The sequence below is a fragment of the Gorilla gorilla genome, chromosome 5 (assembly GCF_029281585.2).
Source record: "Gorilla gorilla gorilla isolate KB3781 chromosome 5, NHGRI_mGorGor1-v2.1_pri, whole genome shotgun sequence".
In the NCBI taxonomy this organism is placed as follows: Eukaryota; Metazoa; Chordata; class Mammalia; order Primates; family Hominidae; genus Gorilla; species Gorilla gorilla.
In genome coordinates, this window is record NC_073229.2 from 26,034,843 (window position 1) to 26,060,231 (window position 25,389).

Here is a 25,389-nt window from a genome sequence, read left to right on the forward strand (position 1 = left end):
CTGACCATCCAGCCAAACCATTGGCTACAGCCCATGAATCAGTATATAATCCTACATCTGGCCATTTTTCCTTCCATGCAAAGTGCACAACCAGGTGCATTGCTAGAAGTTCTGCCCACTGGGAAGATTTTTCCTTCACCACTGTCCTTCAGGGACGTCCTAGAAAGGGGCTGTAGTGCTGCCGCTGTTCACTTTTGGGTGGTACCTGCATATTGTGCAGAACCATCTGTGAACCAGACCCTAGTCTTTTCTTCCTCTGTCAACTGATCATAGGAAACTCCCCATGAGGCCATCGATGCAGGCTGGAGGAGGGAAGGCAGGGTGGCAGGAGTGGAGACCATGGGCATTTGAGCCACTTCCTTGTGCCTTCAGGACCTGCTCAAATCCAATCGCATATATACCACTTCAATTTGATGATGAAATACTGCTGTGCACGACCTGCTTTATGGCTAGATGGGTCAGAAAGCACCCAGTTCTTGGTAGGCAGTTCAGGTCGCATGGTGACTTGATGACTCATAGTCAAACATTCAGTTTCCACCAAAGCCCTGTAACAGGCCAAGAGCTGTCTCTCAAAAGGAGAGTAGTCATCTGCAGAAGATGGCAGGGCCTTGTTCCTAGAGGCCTCTGCTGTGATTCACCCATGGGAGCCTGCCAGAGGCTCCAAACAGCATCCCTGTCTGCCACTGACACCTCAAGCACCATTGGATCTGCTGGGTCATGTGGCCCAAGTGGCACAGCAGCTCGCACAGCAGCTTGGACCTGTTGCAGAGCCTTGTCCTGTTCTAGACCCTACTAAAAACTGGCAGCCTTTTGGGTCACTCGATAAATGGGCCAGACTAACACACCCAAATGAGGAATGTGTTGCCTCCAAAATCCAAATACACCCACTAGGCCTTGTGCCTCTTTCTTGGTTGGGGAGTGTGTGGGGGTGAGGGGGTGGAAATGCAGCAACTTATCCTTCACCTTAGAAGGAATATCTCCACAGGCCCCACACCACTGGACCCCTAGAAATTTGACTGAAGTAGAAGGTCCCTGAATTTTAGTTGGATTTATTTCACATCCTCTTGCATGCAAATGTTTCATCAATAAGTCCAGTGTGTTTGTTACTTCTTGCTCACTGGATCCAATCAGCATAATGCCATCAATGTAATGGACATGTGTGATATCTTGCGGAAGCAAAAAGCAATCAAGGTCTCTCCAAATAAGATTCTGACACAAAGCCTGAGAATTGATATACCCCTGAGGTAGGACAGTAAAGGTATATTGCTGGCCTTGCCAGCTGAAGCAAATTGTTTCTGGTGAGCCTTACGGACAGGAATGGAGAAAAAGGCATTTGCCAAGTCAGTGGCTGCATACCAGGTACCAGGAGATGTGTTAATTTGTTCAAGCAATGAAACCACATCTGGTACAGCAGCTGCAATTGGAGTCACCACTTGGTTAAGCTTACAATAATCCACTGTAATTCTCCAAGATTCATCTGTCTTCTGCAAATGCCAAATGGGAGATTTGAATGGGGATGTGGTGGGAATCACCACTCCTGCATCTTTCAAGTCCTTGATGGTGGCACTAATCTCTGCAATCCCTCCGGGGATGCGACATTGTTTTTGATTTACTATTTTTCTAGGTAAAGGCAGCTCTAATGGCTTACATTTGGCCTTTCCCACCATAAGAGCCCTCACCTTACCAGTCAGGGAGCCAATGTGAGGGTTCTGCCAGCTGCTAAGTATGTCTATGCCAATTATGCATTCTGGCACTGGCGAAATGACCAAAGGATGAGTCCGGAGACCCACTGGACCTACTGTAAGTCAGAGTTGAGCTTTATAAAACTCCATTAATTACCTGATCTCCATAAGCTCCTACTTTTAACTGGAGGACCACAATGACGTTTTGGGCCCCCTGGAATCAACATCAGCTCAGAGCCAGTGTCCAGTAGTCCCAGAAATGTCTGATCATTTCCCTTTCCCCAGTGCATAGTTACCCTGGTAAAAACCCAGAGGTCTCCTTGGGGAAGGATGGGAGAAAGAATCACTGCATAAATTGTTGGTATGTAGTGGGGTCCTTCCTCAAGGGGGCCTGGCCTCCCCTTCATTCAAGGGGTTCTAGGTCTGTAAACTGGCTCAAGTCTGGAAATTGATTGAGGGGCCATGATTCTCTGTTTTTATAATTCAAATTAGTCTTTTATCCATTTGATCTGGAAGTTTTCTCCTTGTATAAATTAACTAGAAATGCAGTAGGCTTCCTATCAATTTCACTTCTAGGAACACCGTAATTAGCCAATGCTGCAGTTCTACATGAGTCAGGCTATTCTGATTGTTGCTTTGCCTCTGCTGTCCATTACGGATCCCTGCCACCTCGAGATCCAATTATTCTCATCGTATTTAAATTTTGTAGTTGAGTAACTGCGGTTCCCAGTGTCAGATCTGACATACAGAGAAGAGCAATTACAGGGCTCTTCAAAGATGCAGGTGCTGCCCTCACAAATCTATGTCGCAAGGCATTGGTCAAGGGTGTATCTTCTGGACCCTCCCAGCTGGGATGAGTAGCTCTAAAGTGGCTAATCCACTCTACCATCCCACACTCTCTAAGCCTTTGGATCCCTTCCTCTACATTAAACCAAGGGAGATCAGGCATTTCCAACTTGCTCACAGTGGGCCATCTTTTAATTCATATTTCAGCTAACCAAGCAAACTACTAGAACCTTTTTTAACTCCCCAAGCTGCAACATTAAAATCAGAGTCCCTACTTAGTGGGCCCAAATCAATAAATTCAGCCTGATCCAACTCTATCTTCCTTCCACCATTTTCCCATACGCTTAATATCCATTCCCATGCCTGTTGTCCAGATTTCTGTTTATATAAATTAAAGAACTCAAAACAGTTCAAGTGTAGCACACCTCCTCATGGGTCACACTCTCAACCTCACCTCTAGGGGCCCGCTGGGACTTTATTCTAGTTATCGGTCTAGAAGCAAACAGGGGTATTGGGGGTGGCTCCAGAGGAGAATCAACATTATTTTGCCTGGCAACTGCCTCAAGGGAGGCCATCACTGTTTGCCTCAAGCAGTGCAGGACTTATTTCCTCAGACAAAGGTGGAAACACTGATGGCAGCCTGGGTCAGCGAGGAGATGTTGCTGCTACTGGGGATGGGGAAGCTATTCCTTGTAGCAAAAAAGGTTCCTCAGGGTTTACAAACTCAGTGTTCCCAGCTTCATCAAGGTCCTCCCACACATCTCCATTCCAAGTTGCAGGATCCCATTCTTTTCCAATTAATGCCTCCCTTTAACAGTAGACACCTGGCAAAGCTGTGCATGCACCTTTCATTGCAGGTCAGCCAGTCACAAGATAAAAGCTTGTGTTTGTTTTTCCACAATTTCAGCTCTATCTCCACAGGAGAAAGACTCTGACTCAGTGCAATCTTAGCAGATTTGAGGCTCAGTATCTGCTTCTGAAGCCAGGAGACACAGTCCCTGAGTTCATCATTTTCTTTCATTACTTTGTCCACTGAACTTAGGAGTAATCAACCAGCTTCATTATGTTCCTTGGTTCTCCACATATGGTCAAAGGTATTATGTATAGAGTCACTAAACTCCTTGCCTCTCATGAGTGGTGAATCAGGAGTGTCAAATGCATTTATTTTGCATAACTCTTTAAACAGTTCAGGCCAAAAGGACTATCGGTGTTCTCCATACTATTGGAAGTAGAGTCCTTAGCATTTTTGGGTTTAATCATATTAAGCAGCCAACCCCAGAAACCCCAAAACCAATGAAAGAACTCCATCCTTAATATTCTATTCCTCTAGAACCATTCCTGGTACCAAAATCTGTATTAGTCACAGTTCTCTAGAGGAACAGAACTAATAGAATATACATATATATTCTATTAAGAACTAATAGAAATATATATATATATTTATATATATATATATGGGAGTTTATTAAGTTTATTAAGTATTAACTTACACGAACACATGGTCCCACAATAGGTTGTCTGCAAGCTTGAGGAGCAAGTCCAAGTCTCAAAACTTTAGAACCTGGAGTCTGATGTACCAGGACGGGAAGCATCCAGCATGGGAGAAAGATGTAGGCTGGGAGGCTAGGCCAGTCTCACCTTTTCCTGGGAGGCTAGGCCAGCCAGTCTTGTGCATTTCTCTGCCTGCTTTATATTTGCTGGCGGCTGATTAGATGGTGCCCACCAGATTAAGGGTGGGTGTGCCTACCCCAGCCCACTGATTTAAATGTTAATCTCCTTTGGCAACACCCTCACAGACACACCCTGCATCAATACTTTGCATCCTTCAATCCAATCAAGTTGACACTCAGTATTAACCATCACATCACAGGTGAAGGACACACTCTCCACGAGACTGCCCTCACTTCAGAGAGCAATTGCAAGCCTTGGGGTTCCCAGGCCGTTCACTCTTCTGATAAACTGACTGCAAATTCAAGGGTTCTCATTATCCTTTCAGGTTCAACAATTCATGAGAATGCCTTACAAAACTCATGAAAGCATTGTACTTTCAAGTTCATTGTAAAGAATACAAATCAGGACCAGCCGAAAGAAGAGATCCATAGGGCAAGGTCTGGGAGGCTTGCAAACACTAAGTTTTTGCGTCCTGAGGACCATCACCGTCCTGGAACACCCATGTGTGTCATGAACCAGGGAAGCTCTTCTAACCTCAGTGTACAGTTTCTATTGGAGTTTCACTATGTAGCCCATAGGACTAACTGATTAAATCATTGTTCATGTGACTAAACTTAATCTTCAGCTTCCCTTCCATCCCTGAATGTTGGGCAGATGAGACATGGCTCAAAGCCCCAACCCCACGGTCACATCCTTAGACTTCTCAGCATGGCCAGCCCCAACCCTGAAACTATCTAGGGTCCAACCACGAATAACCACATTCCTATCAACTGGAAAATTCCAAGGACTTATAGGATCCCTCCCAAGAACCAGGGACAATGGTCAGCCAAACTCCTTGTTAGGCAACATGGTTGTACTGAGAATTCTGGCTTGGCTGGCTTACTTCTAGGCCAATCTTAACATAGTGATCCACAGAAGCTGGCCAGTTAGATCCACTGTTTTTTGTTGTTGTTGTTGTTGCACTGAATATTATGTCATAAAATAAAACACAATATGGCAGAATTTAGAACATCATTTCTCCAGAATATTTTTGATCTACTGGTGCTTGTTCTTCGAGTAGTCTTGCATGACAGCTATTTAGTGAGTACCTACTGACAGGCACCTAATGTAAATACAGCTGAAGAAACAGTTTCTAGCTACATACTGCTTAAAACAAACACATCTACCTATATTTAACTAATGTCTCAATCAAATATCTCACAAATTCTTTACTTAGAAACCCGTCCTCATGCATTGTCTTAGTTTGGGCTGCTTAGGCTGATACAAGAAAGCACCATGGGCTGGGGGTCTAAGACAACAGAAACTTATTTCTCAGTTCCTGGAGACTGGAAGTCCAAGATCAGGGTGCCATCATGGTTATGTTCAGGTGAGGGCTCTCTTCTGGGTTGCAGACTACTGACTTCTTGTATCATCACATGGTGTAAAGAGGGCAAGAGAGCTCTCTGGGGTCTATTTTATAAAGGCGCTAATCCCATTCACAAGGCCTCCATTCTCAGTATACTTTCAAATGTTGATTTCTTTACTACAGAAATCATTCCACATTTCAGACTATTCATTACAAATAAGTGAGGTAAAGTTTACTTCCATCTAATGGCAAATGACAAAAGAAATGGAGTTTAAAGGGTACGACTGGCAACTAGTGATTTTTAAACAGTGCTGAATTGTTTAAAATTGGAGGGCGGAATGATGTTGGTAATAGGGAGACAGAGGTAAAATATTAGGAAAGTGTAGAGGCAAAATAATGCTTTGATAAGTCAAATTTATATTTTATCAAAGATTTGAGAAAGTTGACAAGTTTTTCTTTCAAGTACAAATCCTTTTTTTCTTAAAAGTTTAAGGCAGCATAATGAAGTATGCATTAAGATCCTGTCTATCTTAAGCCAGGAAAAATTTTAAATGATTACCACTTGGGAAAAAACAACAGCTGTATTTTAGCAAATGGGCAAATGAAAACCAGTCCAAATTCCTCATGCTGGACCCCTCCATGATACAGGCTCTGTTGTACCTGCATATGCACATAACAGGTTAAACAGCCATCAGAATACAATGGAATTTTAAGAATGAGATTAACTATTCCAAGTATATTATACTCACAAAATATAAAGTGTCCCCAAGAGCACTAGCTTTTTAAACCAGTATTATTTATATTGAAAACGAAGAATAACATAATTTTTAAAAAATACAATAGAAGCAATTCTAAAAATCACTGCTAAAAATAAGTGCCCAAATCTTTGAATTTAGACTCAAAACTATGCATGCAACATTCCTATGGTCTGAATGTTTGTGTCCCCCTGAGATTCATATGTTGAAATCCTAACTCCCAAAGTGATTGTATTAAGTGGTGGGGCCTTTTGGGAGGTGATAAGGTCATGAGGGCAGAGTCCTTGAAAATGGGATTAGCACCCAAGGGAGCTTGTTTGGCCCTTCATCATATAAGGACATAATGAGAAGGCTCCTTCTGTGAACCAGAAAGCAGGCTCTCACCAAATCTGCCAGCACCTCCATCTTGGACTTCCAGACATCAGAACTGTGGGAAATAAATTTCCATTGTTTATGAGCTACCCACTTATGGTATTTTATACAGCAGCTTGAATGTGCTAAGGCGGAAAATATTGTCCAAATTTGCTAACTCTACTTGTGTTTCTTAAATTTATCCTGTTTTGTCCTCAAACTTCCAAATTAAATCTTACTTTTATGGAAAAAACTAGGATAATTTTATAATTATTTTATTATAATTTTGAGACATCAATTACTTTTTCTTCAATTAAAAAAAATCCAATCATGATTCCTTTGGGATTACTTGGGCAAACTGTAGCAAATTTTTCTTACTACACATACTTACATGATGCAGAATGATGTCTGTTTTTACTACCTTGCCTATATTCCACATAAAACTTAAAGCATGTCTTCTCTAAATCAGTGGTCCCCAACCCTTTTGGCAGTAGGGACTAGTTTCATGGAAGACAATTTTTCCATGGACTGGGACAGGGGATGGTTTCAGGATAAAACTATGAAACTGTTCCACTTCAGATCATCAGGCATTAGATTCTCAAAAGGAGTGTACAACCCAAACACCTTGCATATGTGGTTCATAACAGGGTTCCCGCTCCTATGAGAATCTAACGCTGCTGCTGATCTGACAGGAAGTGGAGCTCAGATGGTAATGCTCACTTGTCAGCCTCTCACCTCTTGTTGCGTGGTCTGGTTCCTAACAGGCCACGGACTGGTACCAGTCCATGGCCCGGGTGGTTGGGAGCTCCTGCTCTAAAGAATAATTTTAAATCAGAGAAAACTCAAGTTTTAAAGTTCATGTTAAGCCTTACTCCAACTTCCATTTCTCTCTTTATAATAAAATTCTATTAACACATCTTGAAAAATCACAGAATAATTTTATTTATAATGAATGTTATTCTCTCCAGACTTCAACTCATCAGTTTACTCTTAGAACAGAGAATCAATTTAAATAACACCATCAAAATGGAATGAATATAAAACAATCTGCTATTACGTATCGATTTCTTTGATAGGATATAATTATAGCCAATTAGTCTTGCAACACATGGTCCATTTCCAGTGAAATTCTCAGTAAACTGCTAGGAATTACAGTCCTTCATATTGACATTTTATTGTAAAGTCTGCTAGACGTGGCTCTCTTGATTGCTTTGGAAGTCAGTCAAACAAATGCTCTGAAGAGAAGGCTGACACCGCAAAACAACTTCATATGAAATCTATCCACAAATGGGATAGCAATGCCTCCAGATCCTTTGGTTTTTATCAGTCCCTTTGGAAAGTTAATTAATTGATGATTGTTCCCTTAAAATTCTATTTTAAATAGGACAATCACTGTCTATACAGTTTGTGCCAGCGTCCTTGACTTTCTTGCTTCCACTGATTTGTTTATCAAATCATACAGTGATGGTAGTCTTATTTTATCCATATTTTTGCTGTAAACATTGAGAAATATACCAAGGACAACTAACAAACCAGACCATACATACCTAAGAGAAAGAAATAAGGAAAAAAAATTAAAATTAGCAAAATAACAATGTACTGTTAACCACAGAATTTGGTAATATGTCCATAATAACTCTTCAGTGAAGTAAAATTCTATTAGAAGCCTACAATAATAGCATTAAAATAAAAATAGTATTCTTAGATGAGATTTGATAGAATTCTGTATCTTTTAATAATGCATTGAGTAGATATAAAGAAAGATATTTTATAAAATTTTATATGACATAGTTCATTTGAACTTTGGGGATAACAGTATATTCAAAGTACAGTCCCCTACCAAAAGTCGTAAGAGTACACTTAAAGCATTGGACATGTATATCTACCAAAGGCCATTTTGGTAATTAAACTCAGCTGTCCAACTCGTTGTCTCAGTTGGGTAGAATATAAAGGAATAAAGAGAGAAACATCCCTGAGAAAGTAGGGGAATCATTATAATTATATTTAGGTATGACATAACACTATTATGTATTATACCTAGTACATACAGAAAGAAAAACTAGTTTATAGACAAATAATAATCTGTAATACATTGATGGAAATTAATTTTATGTTTCCCTCCAAACTTATAGATTGTTAAGTTCTGGGTTTGAAACTTCACAATCCTGACCAATGTAAGTTTAAATGGTGCTAATGTCAAACAAATAGTAAAGACAGTAAATATGATAGTAAACACTTTCACACACACACAAAATAAAAGCTTAGTTTAAAGTCTTTAGGATGTAACTTACAGAATACTTCTCTACCTTAAATCCTCTGTGGAAACAGGCATCAAATAAACTAGTTTTTTTTAAAGCATGTGATGTAAATACATAATTTATATATTTGCAGTAGGGCAAAGGGGAATCCCTTAATCTCAACAACGTACACATCACTCATATTCACTCATAATGGAAACAGGTCACATTTGCACTGGATTCTGGTTAGGCAATTTAAGTATACAAAATGATAAATTCAAAATAATAAATTACCAACATTTCCAAAATAGCAGAAGACACACTGATAGTTAAGAGATCAAGATGAAAAGGTTTCTTTATAAAGCATAACAGGAAAAAAAAACACATTAATTTATATAAAAATAAATACACTTACTACAAAAAAGAAAAAGTAGAAAAGTTGAAATTAAGATTAAGAGGAAATGTGAAACACAGTATCTAAAAACTGAGAAAAATTGTTTAATTAAGAAGTACTTACTGAAACGTGAATGGTTTAGCAAAGAATATAAATGAAAGTACAATGGTCATTGCTTTTCTTCCTGTTGTCACTGTAGGAGCAAAAAATTAGTTTAGAATGTGCCTATTATCTTGACAATATTTTAGAAATCACTTATTCAGCAAATATTTAGACCTGACTATATGCCAGAATCTGCTGAGGTGCCAAGGTAACAATGGAAAGTAGAAACCAACCAACCAAACACACGCACAAAAGTCACTGTTCCCTGTTACTATGGAGTTTAGTCTTGTAGGGAAACAGACATTAAATAATTAATACAGTTAAATGTTAAAGTACAACTGTAGTAAGTACTTGATGGAGGCTATGGTATTATGAAGCCACAGTTTAAGTCTTAGAGAAAGGCTTTCCTATGGAAGCTATGATTAGCTAGAGGCAGGGGTTATTCTTTAGAAACAGTAATCTAAAGGATATACTCATATCTTAATAGGGGTCATCTCTGGATAAGACTATGAGTAACCATTACAATCTTCTTTACACAACTGTATTAACTTTTCCCTGTCCTTTGAAGTACTACACTTTGAAGTCTGCCATAACGCTGGAAGCCTTCCTCCTTTCTGTCCCAGGCAGAGTGGGGAGATCTGCATAGATCTCCATGACAGTACTTTCCTCCTCACTGCACTATCGGTTGCCATCTTCCCACTTGACTATGTGCTTTACTTAGTTTCTTGCCTTATTCATCTGTATATTCCAAGACTGTACAGTTCCTGGCACTTAGTAATTTATGCATGAATGAATGAATTCCAAAGGAAGAAGCTGTTCTGGAAACGTGCCAGAGTCAGATTCCCAATGTCTGTTTTTTTCTTTCTATAGTAAAAGGACCCCTATTTTGAGTTGGGTATATGTTCCCTCTTCTCCTGCTACTAGGTGTGGTCATGTGTCTAGGCTATGGTGAAATGTGGGCAGAAGTGCTGTTTCTCGGAGTATGGCTTTTAGGATTTTCATCTTCTCTTACTCCATCCCACTGCATAGCATGAGGATGAAGATGGCACAGCGGACAGAAAGAACGTGGGTTTCTCATGACCATGGAGTCACCATACCAGCTTAGAGGCAGTATAATGTATGGTGAAGAGCACAGGTGTGCAGCCAGACTGCCATCACTGGAACCTGGCTCTGGTTGACTATGAGACAAGTCACTTAACCTCCCTGAGCCTCAGTTTATCCATCTGTAAAATGGAATAATCATAGTGCCTAATTTATAGGACTGCTGTGAGATTAAAATAATGGTGTCTGGTACATACTAGGGCTATGTATGCATTAGCTATGATTATTGCCAACTCTGGCTTTCTTTTACGTGAGAGAGGAAAACTCCTGCCTGCACCTCTAAGGCAAAAGCTGTGCCTTAGAGTTTTGGCAGATGACACAGGTGGCACACTGACTCATCTGTTCCCCTCACTAGGCTGTACACTCCTCCAAAGCAGAACAAATACAACTGATTTTTCTACAGGGCCAAGCAAAGACCCTGCACACAGCAGGTGCATAGTGCTTACTGGTGAAAAGGGAAGCTAATCTGGTTGGTGTCCTAGAAAATGTACAAATGAAAGGCCTAAAAAGCTTATTTAAAGTGTACCTCTCATACTTGAAATGCAACAAAACTGAAAGTTTCAGTTACAGGTTAAAAGCATATAAAGGCAGTACTTTCTTTGGAGGTCGTCATCTCATCATAATTTTACAGAAAGTTCTTTTAATGCGTTTAAGGGTTACTGTTCTGATAAATGTATATGTTTGATTTTAAAATTAAACCATCAAAATAAGAAATTAAGATCAAACAACATTTTCTTTAGAATTCTAAAGAAACACCATAAGTCAAAGAATAAATTGGTGAAATATAATAATTTTCTTTTTAATATAAAGATGTTGCCCTTATGTTTTGAAAAAGAGCATCAGAGAAAATGTAAATGCTTATTTTATAATCAAAGCAAGTAAATCCCTCCTACCTGTTACAGCAATAAGTGCACCAAAAATTTTAATCAAAGCCAGAACAAAGGAGATTCCAAAATATCCAGTGAGGGAAAAAAGGAACGCATAACCATAGGTCCGAACTGGATTCTGCAAAAAATAAAAAAGCCTGTTAGAAAAACGTAAAACAAACTCCGAGGTATTACAAATAAAATAAAACTACAGATGTTAATCAACTTCTTGAGCAATAATAAGTTGTTTGACAATGCAGTCAAGCAAAGATTCTTATTTTGATTTAATGAAAAAAAAAGTTGAAATTAAAGATCCTCAACTTTCCTACATTATGAACAGCTTAAAAATCAACTCATAGGGTACAGCAAGGATAAAATAAATTTAAATATCAGTCATTTCATTTCTGAAATTAATTTCTGATTGGCATGTTATATTAAAGGAGGTATCATTACATCTATGATAGCCTCTTTTGAACAAGGGAAATTAGAAATTTAGAGAAAATTATTTAACAGAAGATTTTTTTTTTAAATGTGATTAGTGTTTACCTTTGCACAAAATGTTACTGCAGGGCCTAATCCACTAGTGCATGTCAATCCCAGTAAAATGTATACAAAACCAATTGAATACGAATACAATACCTAGAGCAGATAAAAATAAAGCAGAAAAAAGTACTATGAAACTGAAAATGGAAGATTAAGGGTTTTAACTCTATGGCTCAATTAGGTTTGCAGAACAAACATTTTAAAAAGAAACATTATCATTTCAATAGGGCCTAAATTTCCAGAAATGATATTTGATTCTAATGTTTTATAAGTCTATGCCTCATTTTATGTACAAAATAACACCTAGTAATATTAATCCTTTCATATATGCTTACATATTCATTTCTTTCTAGGCTTAATTGTTGAAATCAAACCAGATTTTCATATTAGAGTTCCAAAAAAAATACTTAAATGAAACAAAACAAAAAGCTTTAAAGATACTTATAAAACATAAAAAAATTAAGTTTCTAAAAGACATTAAAATATAATGAAAATAAGCAGCATATGGCATATCTGCTGCTTAACTTCTCTATTTTCCAACCAACCTTTTAATCCCAATTTACTATGCTTTTCATAAACAGAATCAGCAGCAGCAGCAGCAGCAGCAGCAGCAAACCTAAATATCTGCTGTGTGTCAGGTACTGTGTTGAAGCTCGGTACGGATTATTCCATTTACTTCTCACAACCACCCTAGATATGGGTATTCTTAGTTATCATAATCCAATTTCCAGATGAAGAAACTACAACTTAGAGAAATTAAGTAATTTTCCCCAAATGAGTGCTAGTAAAGCCAGGATATGAACTGAGCTATCTTATTCCAGAGCCTACCATCATAAACACTGCATTATATTAACTTTCTAACAACCTACACTCCCTCAATTCTCTCTGTGCCCATCCCTACCTTATCTACAATGAGTAGTGATTATGATGAAGAAAATTCTTAACCAAGTTCCTGTGTTATTAGAGACTACCTAAGTTGCCCCATTCTGTGTCAAGAAAATAACAGGAAAGAATAGTCCTGTCTATCCTTAATTCAGTATGCTTTCTGTCCAGCAAGGTGGTTGGTTATAAAATTAATGTAAACACACACACACACACACATAATTTTCCTATATAAAAACCAGTTACAAGATATACAAAAAGACACTACTTGCAAAAAAAAAAACAGTTACAAGAGATACAGAAAGATATTATTTGCAATAACCACAAAAAGATGAAATAATTTTAATAAGTTATTATTAACAATACCTTTAATAAGAAATGTGCTGGATTTACATGAAGAAAACTTTAAACTCTAATGGACATTGAAAAAAAGACCACTTGAGTAAAAGAAAAGTCATACCTTATTCTTGGACTGAAATAATCAAGATGCCATTCTCCCTAAATTAATTTATAATTCAATGCCATACCAATCACAATACCAATGGAATTTTTAGTTTATTTGGGAATATAAACACCCCAGAATAACTACTGGTAGTAATATTCTGCAAAAGAAAAGGAACAATGGTAGCTAGTCCTAACAGATAATAAATGTATGATAAAGCTGCTGTCATTATATGTACTATTGCAAAAATAAATTCAAATACAATTCTGAATGCCACACAAGAGTGTGATATGATAAAGAGGGCATTTAAAATGAGCTGAAAGTAGATTATTCAATAAATGATATTAGAAAAAATGGTAGTCATTTGAAAGAAAAGTTCTTTTAAAAAAGTTTTAGATTGGATCAAGGGCTTAATAAAAAAGGAAATCACAAAACTAGTAGGCAACAGGAATGAAATGTTCTAAATCTCAGGGTTAGGAAAGCTCTTTTCAACCATGATACTTAGCCAGAAGCCAGCAAGGAAAAGACAAATTGGGCCATATAAAAATTACAAACTTCTACATGGAAAAATACTACCCACTAGAAAGAGATGAGAGAAAGGACATAACAAAAGATTTTATTTTAATACATAAAAAACTAAATCAATGAGGAAAAAATTTGTCAACTATGCAACAAGCGGTTAGCACTGCTAGTTGTAGTTTTAGTTTTTACCTTCCTATAACGTTTGAATGTATTACTTTTGTAAAAATGATAGTTTAAAAATGCAATGCTAGTTATAATAATTATTTCATCAAATTATGTGTATCACCATTTTTTAAATCTGTCTAATTTGAAGAAAAAACACTAGAGTATTTACCATTTCAGAATTAGAAGCATTATGAAGTTTCATAGCTTTCTCTTGAACATTTCCAATGACGGCATCTGCACATAGTGCCAGGGAAATGAGCACCACACCTTCAAGAAGGTATTAAAAAAACAAACAAAAAACCCTCCTTATTTAAACATATGAACTATAATCAAGCTTTATCAGAAATTTCATTGGTCTAAAAAACAAAAGCAGATCTTCAACTACATTTGTTCGGTAATCCAGAATATTCTTATTCACAATCAGTTGTAACAAGTACATAGGTGATATTAAAAAAGATATACTAATAAACTGAGTTAGTTCTGTACATATCACATTTCACATTCCAATAGCGTATTAAATAACAGTTCCATAAATATTCTACTAGTCTAATAGTTCCACTAGTTCTGAAAGTGTAGAAGAAACTCTTAGGATATCTATCTATTGGGATTGGTGGCTATTCAGTTAATTAAAAAAAAAAACAGATGAAGAGAAAAGTCATTTTTGAAAAACCCTATTATTACTAAAATGTTTAATTTAAATCACATAAACATGCACGCTGCTGTCAGGGCCTTTTTCTTTGAGCATGGGTCCTGCATAGAATTCCATATTTTCTCCTTTGTATAAACACACTCAGCACACATTTTCCATGATTTCCAAGGTGTTTTTGTTTAAAAGTGCCCTGCAGAGTACAGAATCCTTTCATATGTTTATGAGCTTCCCTCCAATATTCACAGTGGTTTTACCCACACCTCATTCAATAGTGATTTTATTGCTTGTCAATCAAGTTGTGTCAGTTAACTCAGTTTTCACAAAAACAATTATTTGTTCATATTCATTTTCGAATAACTTAATACTGAGTTACGACATAATTATAATAAAGGTACAACTGACATAAACAGATCTGAGTCAACACTTCATTCCTGAGAAGCATCAAAATGCATGCACACTAAAAAACAAATTGTTTTATCTACAGAGCTGTGATATTTTCACTACATCTTATATGGAAAGTCCAAAAGCTTTATGTTAGATATGAAAATTGCAGCTGTGACACTATCATTTAAAATGCTTACAAAATATTCGAAATTCGTATTCTAAACTAAAATGCCTATAAAAGCTAGGAATATAAATAAATTACTTACCCGTCAGGTTGAAATTTGGTGCAATTGTGCTGTCAGCCAGGGTAAACCATATCAGGCCAAAGCTCATACATATGGCAGCAGACACATCTGCAACATTATAACGCTTTCCTGTATAAAACAAACGTAAGTCCACTTCATTATGCAGATACCCACCCAGCTTTGTATTTGCTCTATGTGTTAAGTAGAACATGGATTTGTTTTTTTATATCCAATGCCAAAAACGTGAACACTTAGGTCAAGGCAGAAGACAGTCACAAGAGGGCTTCTGAAAACTACCAATGGGCAGCAATATGTCCCTGTAAGTTAGAAACGAGAGCTACTTTATCTGGTATAATAGTGACACAATACATACTTTGGCAAAAACTGACAGCAAGAATAATGCACATCCACAAACATTTTAAAAATTTCCTGGAAATTTAGTTTCTGTTTTACTTTGTGCATAATAAAAGGTTATGAATTTTCTCGTAGTTTGTAAATTTACAAAGTAACCAGAGTAATGATTATGGTTACATAACTGTTTTAAGTTTGCAAATATCATAATGTGATAACTTCCAGGCAGGTGAAAATTAAATTATTTTCATATATCATTATTTTAAAAATAAAATGTAGTATGACTTTTTTGTAAGGTTTATAAGGACAATATTATATATGCCTAGTCAGTTGGGACAATAAATGTGATTTTTAATAGGGATTGAGGTCAATTATTTTTTCCTATATGAAGTTATCCTGAAATGATACGTGAAGTAGTTGACAACACTTTCATTTTTAAAGGCTTATTCTGGGATGGTATCTAATGCATAAATGATATCAGGCTGTATAAGAACTTCAGTGATACAGAAACACCCGACTATTAAAACACGAATATTCCTCGTGACAATTAATGTGAACAACAGAAGCTACTTCCACTGTTTGTTGCTATCACTGCCTCCTCTTTTACTCGTATTTCCACAAAACTTGTCACTTAGCTGGGGCTCTAAACATCACTAAAGCCAGCAGGTTGGTAAAAACGCAGTTCTGCTCAGATTAAACTTTACTTCAATATAAGAACTGCCCATGCACAATGGAAGTGAAGGGTAGAGCCCTGGAGAGTAGAAGAATGAAGGAACTGAAAAAAGGGACCTTTCCACGTACTTTCGAACTAGACCTTTAATACGTAAATATAGTATTGCTGGAAATGTGGTAGATTCCAAAATAAAATAATAAAAACAAAGTATTCTTTTCTTTTTCTTAAGTCCAAATTACTGACTTCAGAAACTAAGGCATATAAGTGTTTTTTTGTTTGTTTGTTTGTTTGTTTTGAGATGGAGTCTCGCTCTGTCGCCCAGGCTGGAGTGCAGTGGTGTGACCTTGGCTCACTGCAACCTCTGCCTCCTGGGATCAAGCAATTCTTCTGCCTCAGCCTCCCGAGTAGCTGGGACTACATGCATACACCACCATGCCTGGCTAATTTTTGTATTTTTAGTAGAGACAGGGTTTCACCATATTGGCCAGGCTGGTCTCGAACTCCTGACCTTGTGATCTGCCCACCTTGGCATCCCACAGTGCTGGGATTACAGGCGTGAGCCACTGTGCCTGGCCATCAGTGTTTTTAGAATACCTTATTTTGGTAAGACATAATTCAGAATTGTTACAATATCTAGAATGCTCATTGAAAATGTAATAGAAGTTTAATGTTTTTCCTAATGCTAGATGCCATAACATAGCCTATTAGTTTTAAATAGTATAAAAACATATCATTACTATACCTTGAATAAAAACTCCTCCTAGCATAACAGGAATCAATTTGCAGCACTTGAAGATGACTTGGGTAGGGTAATTCAGGTAGCCCAAGGAAGTGTTTGATAACCCCATAGTACCCACAGTTAGAAAAGCTATTATCATGTAGGTTTTTCCTGGTATTCTGTAAAAGACAATTTTTAAAACCTTCATTTTGGGACCCAATTCATACTACTAAAAGATAATGTGTTCACAGTGTGTAAATGTCTAATTACTTTTCTAATTTCTGGTTACTATTTCTGGAAATATCTGTGGAAATATCAGTAAAAATATCACTATTTAAAAACTGTAATGCTCTTGTATAAAAAAGTTTATAAAAATAACAATTTACCTTTATTTAGTCAATCATAAACGAGGCCACTCAATTATGTAAAAAAGAGTTTAGATTTTTACCGAAGGTATAAATGTTGACAAAAGGTTTTTTTTTTCTTTTTTTTAACAGCAGTTCTAGCCACAAATAAAAACCATCTTAACCATCTTAAGTTAGAGAAAAAGAGCTTCTTTTGTTGTTGTTTGCTTGAGATAAGGTCTCGCTCTGTTGCCTAGGCTGGAGTGCAGTGGCATGATCTCAGCTAAGTGCAACCTCTGCCTCACGGGTTCAAGAAATTCTTTTGCCTCAGCCTCCTGAGTAGCTGGGACTACAGGTGTGCGCCACCATGCCCAGCTAATGTTGGCCTAGATAATGGTAAAAGGTACCTTAACATTTTGAAACTAATTTTTAACTCTTGAATTGTTGTTCTGTTTCCTAATGTTTCCATCTAGCATTAGGAAAAATACATCTATCCATTCTGCTAAAATAACCCAAGATTTTCTCTAGGAAAAGTTCATGTGATTTAAAACCCTAGATGTAATTTTTATTATAATATCTTATAGATCATCTCTCTGTATTCTATGTTATAATAATCAACTTTTAAGATGAGGTATCTGACTCTCTCCTCATGATTTCAAGTCTTTTAACTTTGGCTCTATCTAAAGTTCCTAAAGGAGATTCTTAATTTAGCATCTTCAGAATTTTGAGCCATTACTGTGAGCATATGCTCACTTTGACTAGATATTTAATGGTCTAAACTAATAATCTTGTCTGCTGGTATGACGAACACAGACACAATGAGGCACTATTCATACTGATAATGCTGGAGAGTTAGATGTAATTTCCATTTTAGAATTTGTGTTCACATTGAAATCAAGGCAACAAAATTTCTCATCTTATATATGGTTAGATATAAGGTAAAATAATTTACTGGAAAAAGTCAATTAAAATGCATCATTTACATTCGATTCTGAGGGTTTTTTTTTCTACTTAACTACTAATATAGTAGTTAACCATGAAAATCCACGTGAAACAACTTGGCATGCCCATATGCATCAGTGTAAACGTGTTCATGCCATCCATGGGGTGTGACCCTCATTGGCATATCATCAGTGATGGTGGAGCACCACTTCGCCAGGTAAAATGATACAAGTCAAGGTGGTCAGATTTTCTCAAAGATAAATGGCAAATCATTGGCAGAAAATAAAAATTCAAGTCAGAAGAATTACAAGGAATGAGTAGAAGAGTAGCACAGTACAGGTAGAAAGAAAACCAGCCTGACAGGGGAACTGTAAAAGTAGCTCCAAAAGTAGGGGAATCCAAAAGTAGCTCCAAAAGCTCAAAAAATTCTGAGCAGTCCTCTAGGTCTTTGTTTTCTCCTTGGTATAATGAAGAAATTAGATTTGATCAGCTTGCCTCCAGGATACTCACTATTTCTATTTTATTTAATACGTCAATTGCTTGCTTCCTTAGAAATGGAGAGAAAAATTTTTTTTTGAGACGGAGTCTCGCTCTCGTTGCCCAGGCTGGAGTGCAGTGGTGCCATCTTGGCTCACTGCAACCTCCGCCTCCCAGGTTCAAACCCTTCTCCTACCTCAGCCTCCTGACCTCCTGAGTAGCTAGGATTACAAGTGCCTGACACCATGCCCAGCTAATTTTATATTTTTGGTAGAGACGGGGTTTCACCATGTTGGCCAGGCTGGTCTCGAACTCCTAACCTCAGGTGATCAACCTGCCTCGGCCTCCCAAAGTGCTAGGATTACAGGCGTGAGCCACTGCACCTGGCCGGGGAGAAAATTTTAACTTTAAAAACCTCTTCCAGACAAATCTGAGCACTCTCCTTAATTAGAAACTTATACTAATAAATAATAATGTTACAAGGCATTCTTTGATGAAAAATAATAAGCAGTATATTTAGGATATTACAGTTTATGATGTACTTTAGCACGCATTACCACATATGATCCTCAAGGTAAAATTTAGAGTATTATAGAAACTTCTCTGAGGTCTTGACAGATGTAATAAGACCCAAGTGCCAAGACCCAAACCCATGTTTCTAACTCCAAATTCTCAACGAGTATTGATGTACTTATTCCAGTATGTCGGTATTCACATAAATGTGGGAAGAAGAAAAAAATAACAACAGCAAAGAGTTTAGCTAATTAAAGGTCTAACGAGTAGCAGTACCATTAAATAAATTCAGATATGGGTGTATTTGCAGAAATAAATTCAGAAAGGTTTCAATTCATAATTACATTTATTATAAATAAATAAATTATTCTCCCAAATTATTTCACTTATATTTAAATCAAGTACAAATTATTTTATTTTAAAATATGTTATGGTCACGTGATTTAAAAGTTGGGATAAACAAGGCTTGAGGCCCCCTCCCCTCTCTTCGGGGTAGCTGATAGGGAGGTGTTTCTTTCTGAAATGTAACAGAACATGCATCATCATTGTATCATTTTTCACCTACAAAGATAGTATTAGTGTCTTTTACCTTAGAAGCAATCTTACCTTAGAAGGCCCAGTAGTTTGTAATAAGTAGTAAATCATCATCAAGCTTCCTTATATATTAGTCTTGACAGATATATTTAATTACATCCTATTCTATCACCTATGGCTATTCCCAGTACTCCTCTAGGTCTTTGTTTTCTCATTGGTAAAATGAGGAAGTTGGATTTCATCGGCTTGCCTCTATGATTCTATCATGGAGAATCATGATAGAACATAAAAATAATGAAGATGATATTCTAAGGTTCAAATATTTTTACAATAATTGCTACAATAATTTATTGGCAATAAAGACAGGTTGAGAGGCAAAATTAGACCCATAAAGAAACCTGTAATATAGATTTAAATATGTAAAACTGTAGTTACCTTGATACAAACTTCAACACCATTTTATGATTAAAAAAAAAGCTGCACAATTTTTGAAATCTTCACTAAAAGATTAAACATTTGTATCAAGGTTATGTCAGTATTACAGTCGTTATTACATTTAAACTGCCCAATAGATACACGATATATACACACATTAGGGTACGACAGAAGGAGCACGCTTCTTACATTAACCAAGAACATTTTATATTCAAATTCCTAACCACTTTCTGTTTATAATCAGAGACTAAGTTTTATTGCATATTGTTCTAGATGCCATTAAAGATATATCAAGATATTTCTCAAATCTAGATGGTTGCTACCTGAAATGATATTGTCAAACAAGCACATTTGGTCTTGATGAAAAGGAATGAGATGTGTTTCTCTAATGCTTAAGAACGCAACCTCAGCTATCGGACATCATATGGCAATGTTAGCTGGGGCATATCCCACAAAATATAACTTCACATTCTAAAAAAGCAGAATAACAACAGATACAGACTTGGTATCCCTCATCCAAAATGCTGGCGACCAGAGTGTTTCAAATTTCGATTTTTTTCAGGTTTTGGAATATTTGCATCTGCATAGTAAGGTATCTTGGGGAATGGGACACAGGTCTTAATATGAGATTTATTTATGTTTCATATATACATTATACACATAACCTGAAGGTAATTTTATAGAACATTTTTGATATGGTTTGGCTCTGTGTCACCACTCAAATCTCATCTTGAATTGTACTCCCATAATTTCCATGTGTTGTGGGAGGGACCCAGTGGGAGGTAATTTGAATCATGGGGGTGGTTTCCCCCATATTGTTCTCATGGTAGTGAATAAGTCTCACAAGATCTGATGGTTTTATCAGGGGTTTCCGCTTTTGCATCCTCCTCATTTTCTCTTGCTACCACCATATAAGAAGTGAATTTTGACTCCTGCCATGATTCTGAGGCCTCCCAAGCCATGTGGAACTGTAAGTTCAATTAAACTTCTTTTTCTTCCCAGTCTTGGGTATGTCTTTATCAGCAGCATGAAAACGGACTAATAACAGTAAATTGGTACTGGGAGTGAGGTGTTGCTGAAATGAGACCCAAAAATGTGGAAGCAACTTTGGAACTGGGTATCAGGCAGAGGCTGGAAGAGTTTGGAGGGCTCAGAAGAAGACAGGAAAATGTAGGACAATTTGGAACCACTTAAGAGACTTGTTGAATGGCTTTGGCAAAAAAGCTGATAGTGATATGAACAATAAGGTTCAGACTGAGGTGGTCTCAGATGGACATGAGGAACTTGTTGGGAACTAGAGCAAACGTGACTCTTGTTATATTTTAGCAAAGAGACTGGTGGCATTTTGCCCCTGCCCTAGAGATCTGCGGAACTTTGAGATGATTTAGTGTATCTGGTGGAAGAAATTTCTAAGCAGCAAAGCCTTCAAAAGGTAATTGGGTGCTGTTGAAAGCATTCCATTTTAAAACAGAAACAGAGGAAAAAGGTTCAGAAAATTTGCAACCTGATGATGCAGTAGAAAAGAAAAACCCATTTTCTGAGGAGAAATTCAAGCTGGGTGCAGAAATTTGCCTAACAAGGATCTCAATGTTAATCCCCAAGACAATGGGGAAAATGTCTCTAGAGCATGTCATGGGTCTTCATGGCAGCCACTCCCATCACAGGCCAGGAAGCCTAGGAGGAAAGAAAGGTTTTGTGGGCTGGGCCCAAGGTCACTGTGCTGTGTGCAGCTTAAGAACTTGGTGCCCTGCATCCCAGCTGTCCCAGAGCTGGTCATGGTGCACATTTTGTATCATTTTGTGCACAAAACAAAATTTGTGTTAAGTACTTATGTTTGGAAGTTTCCACTTGTGTCACATTGGCACTCAAAACTTTTCTAATTTTGGAGCATTTCTGGATTTAGGATTTTTGGATTAGGATGCTCAACCTGTACTGATATTTCATTTCACCACTGTGATGTTAGTTGTACTACAAATCAGTAACTGCACCTATTTCAGCAGAATTTATACAAATCAAGTATGTACATTGTGTTTTGTATCATGTTTTAAGAATATATAACACTAAGTTGAGCCTAAAGCCATTATTTTTTTATTTTGTAATACTGCATTTAAGACTTTATTTTTTTCAGTGTATAAATGAATAAAATGTATTTAGTATTATTTAGTTACACTGATAAGAGTTCGTGCCTATCACATGTTTTAATAGAAGTATAAATTTCATGCATATTCAGTATGCCAAAAAAATTCAACTAATATAAGTGAAATATCAAAAAATAAAAACAAACCACATACCTCCTCCTTTTGTCCTGAATAAGCTGAAGTTCTATTAGGCCAAATATGGAGTAAAAGGCAAACTGCACTAAGGTAAGGTACCAGCCATAGGACTTAAAACCCTCCACTGAAAATATTAATTCCTGTCAAAAGACACATGAACACTGTTAAGTCCAAGGCAGCACATTAATTTCCTAAAAATAAATTCTTAGAAACACAACATTTTTAAAGAAACCAAGCCCCACCTCCAACAACAACAAAATGTAAATTAGAGAGGTTAGAAGCTCTTTCATATTGGTAATGTTATTTTTTGAAATTCTTGTGCCATAGATGATATAAACCTTCTTTTAGAGGAAATGGTTAATTTGCCTAAACATGTTATATTATAAAGCAATATTTATATCAGTTATTAATAAGCCATTCTTAATAAGTCCACTAAGAGTTATTCTAATAGTTTAATGGAACTATTAAAATTAATGGTTTAATTTTAATGGAATAAGTCAAATTGATCAATAAATCAAATTGAATAAATGAAGTGTATGTATGAATATGCATACATCTATAAAAAACACTTCATTACCAAACCCCAACCATTTTCTCTGAACTATTTTGATATGTAATTATAAGTAATAGTAGCAATGTCAGTTTTTACAAAATCAAAGTGGTTAAGTTATAAATACAATTAGCAGGGGTTTGTGTAATTTAAAAAAACTTTGCATAAACCAATTATAAACTATCTGATTATTAATTAGAGAAAATTTATTTAATGACACTTACAGGGTGAATTTCAAATTCATTTTCCATTGCAATGGCTAACTCTGTTCCCAAGCTATTTGGTAACAGTGGTATGCTGAAGAAAAAAATGTTTCTAAAATGTTTCTCAACAAGAAATTCTAATCTCTATTTTTAATTGTTCTTCATTGTGGCATCTCAAGTTTTATATCACCTACTAGTGGAATATCAGTTATTATAAATATTAAAATTTTTAATTCATTTTTGTTTTACATTAATATTGTTCATAGCATTCTTGCAAGCTAACTAAAAAACAGTCACAATTCCATGTTCACTTACATTTCCCTTGATGATCATCTCTACAAGACAATGAAAAAGAATACAACAATTTTTAAATTCACTAACTTTTTAGTACTAAAGAATACTGGAAATATCTGTGTTTTAAGAAAATACATCATTTTCCTTTCCTTGAATTACAAAGGCTTTCTCACGTTATGGGAAAATATCCACTAATTAAATGACCATTCATAAAATTAGAACCCATTCCAACATCCTGTTTTCACTAGCGTGGATCCTCACCCATCCAGCCCATGTCTTTGAAGGTCAGAAATCTGCTCCTAGCCAAAGGTATGTAACTTTTCCAAATATAATGTAAATATGAGACAAATTGTTGCAGTGTCGGAAATGTTTTGTGCCAGCAAAAAATCACAGAACAGTAAGATTCTGGCAAAGTTAGAAGACAAAACCAATAAGAATGAGAATATAAGAGGTGTTTAAAAAAGAAATAATTCAAATATTATAGGATTAAAGAGATACCTTTAGAAAACCATAAAATATCCTGATACATTTTTGCAAAAATGATCTTTTATTATTGAGCTCCAAGAATCAAGTAAACTGCACTATCATTCAATAATGTTCCAAGATACCAATCAATTGCTTTCTCTTGGAAACACATGGTTGCAATTATTACCTACATTTTGTTAAATATTTAAAACTTAATTTTCATAATGAAAATTTTTCAAGATAGTCTCTACATATGCCTCCTCCCCACTTAAAATATTTAACTCTTGAATTTTGATCTGTTTTCTGTTTTAAGAAGCTCTTTTCTACTCTATACTAAAAAATTCAAATTTATGAATCAGCCAGTATCCCCTAAGTGACTATCTCGGGCAAAACTAATAAATGCCCATACTGACCGCGATTATTATAAATAATTAACATATTACAAACATATAACTTTTTTACCTGTAAATACCCATAAATTAGGTAAAATACAAAAACTCCAGCAACACATATGAAAAACTGAGTAAGTTTGTTAAACTTGCTGAGATTCATGCCAAGTACCACAACGTCGTCAACTGACTTGATGTGTGGTGACATTGTTTGGGTTTTAGATGGCACAGTGATAGAAATATATTTCCTGGAATTGTTGAACTTGAGATCCATTGTTATTTTGCTGCATTCAATGCTTTCAGAGTTATTTTTGTTGGTTTCCTGGACTGTTATGTTCTGTATGTCTTTTGCTTGCTGTGTCAAGTCCTAGAGAAGGAAATAAGCAATTAAAACATTTACATGATAAAGTTTAATCCTCCAAATAATATTCCAAATCATACTTTAAAGTTATACAAATGTCTGCTTCTCTCTGGATATTAGTATATTAATTCCTGTATTCTAGGTTCCAAATCACCAAAAACAATATGCCTACAATCTTTAAACAATTCGTCTACAGCTGATAAAGATTAGTACATCATTAAACTGAATATAAACCATACTTATTTCCACAGCAACAAAAGCTAGTATTTCATCAAAGAACTAAACTTGTCTTTGTGTCTATATATAGTTGATGCATAACATTCTCAACATTAAAGTCAATCTTCACTTGTAGAGGAGTAAAAAATAAGTAATTCTCCTTTAAATACTAAGACAATTCTAAGATATATTTGCTAATGACGTTTAAAAAATAAACTAAAAAAATGAAGGCCAGGTGCGGTGGCTCATGCCTGTAATCCCAACATTTTGGGAGGCTGAAGCAGAGAGGTTGCTTGAGACCAGGAGTTCAAGACCAGCCTGGGCAACATAGCAAGACCCTCTCTCTACCAAATAAAATAAAATAAAATAAAATAAAATAAAATAAAATAAAATAAAATAAAATAAAATAAAAAAATTAGCTGGACATGGTGGTGCATGCCTGTAGTCCTAGCTACTTGGGAGGCTGAGGCAGGATGATCACTTGAGTCCAGGAGTTTGAGGCTGCAGTAATCTATGATTGCACCCCTGC

General features: G+C 36.3%; 1 protein-coding gene across 10 annotated transcripts in view; it reads right to left on the minus strand.

Annotated features, from left to right (window-relative positions):
- Positions 1 to 25,389, minus strand: part of SLC35B3 (solute carrier family 35 member B3) — a 93,970-nt gene that overhangs the window by 63,859 nt on the left and 4,722 nt on the right. For 4 of the 10 annotated variants that reach the window (XM_055389585.1, XM_019030070.4, XM_055389583.2 and 1 more), the window contains exons 3-11: positions 24,357 to 24,650; positions 22,401 to 22,522; positions 16,889 to 17,043; positions 15,144 to 15,251; positions 14,014 to 14,111; positions 11,837 to 11,929; positions 11,318 to 11,429; positions 9,345 to 9,414; positions 7,509 to 8,137 (exon numbers count right to left, since the gene is read on the minus strand). In XM_055389585.1, the coding sequence (XP_055245560.1) occupies positions 7,987 to 8,137; positions 9,345 to 9,414; positions 11,318 to 11,429; positions 11,837 to 11,929; positions 14,014 to 14,111; positions 15,144 to 15,251; positions 16,889 to 17,043; positions 22,401 to 22,522; positions 24,357 to 24,650 (1,203 nt within the window). In that variant the 3' untranslated portion in view covers positions 7,509 to 7,986. Of the gene's footprint in view, positions 1 to 7,508; positions 8,138 to 9,344; positions 9,415 to 11,317; positions 11,430 to 11,836; positions 11,930 to 14,013; positions 14,112 to 15,143; positions 15,252 to 16,888; positions 17,044 to 22,400; positions 22,523 to 24,356; positions 24,651 to 25,389 lie in introns of those variants that run through there. The other 6 variants (XR_010134176.1, XR_008680456.1, XM_055389586.2 and 3 more) reach the window with 3 other exon arrangements.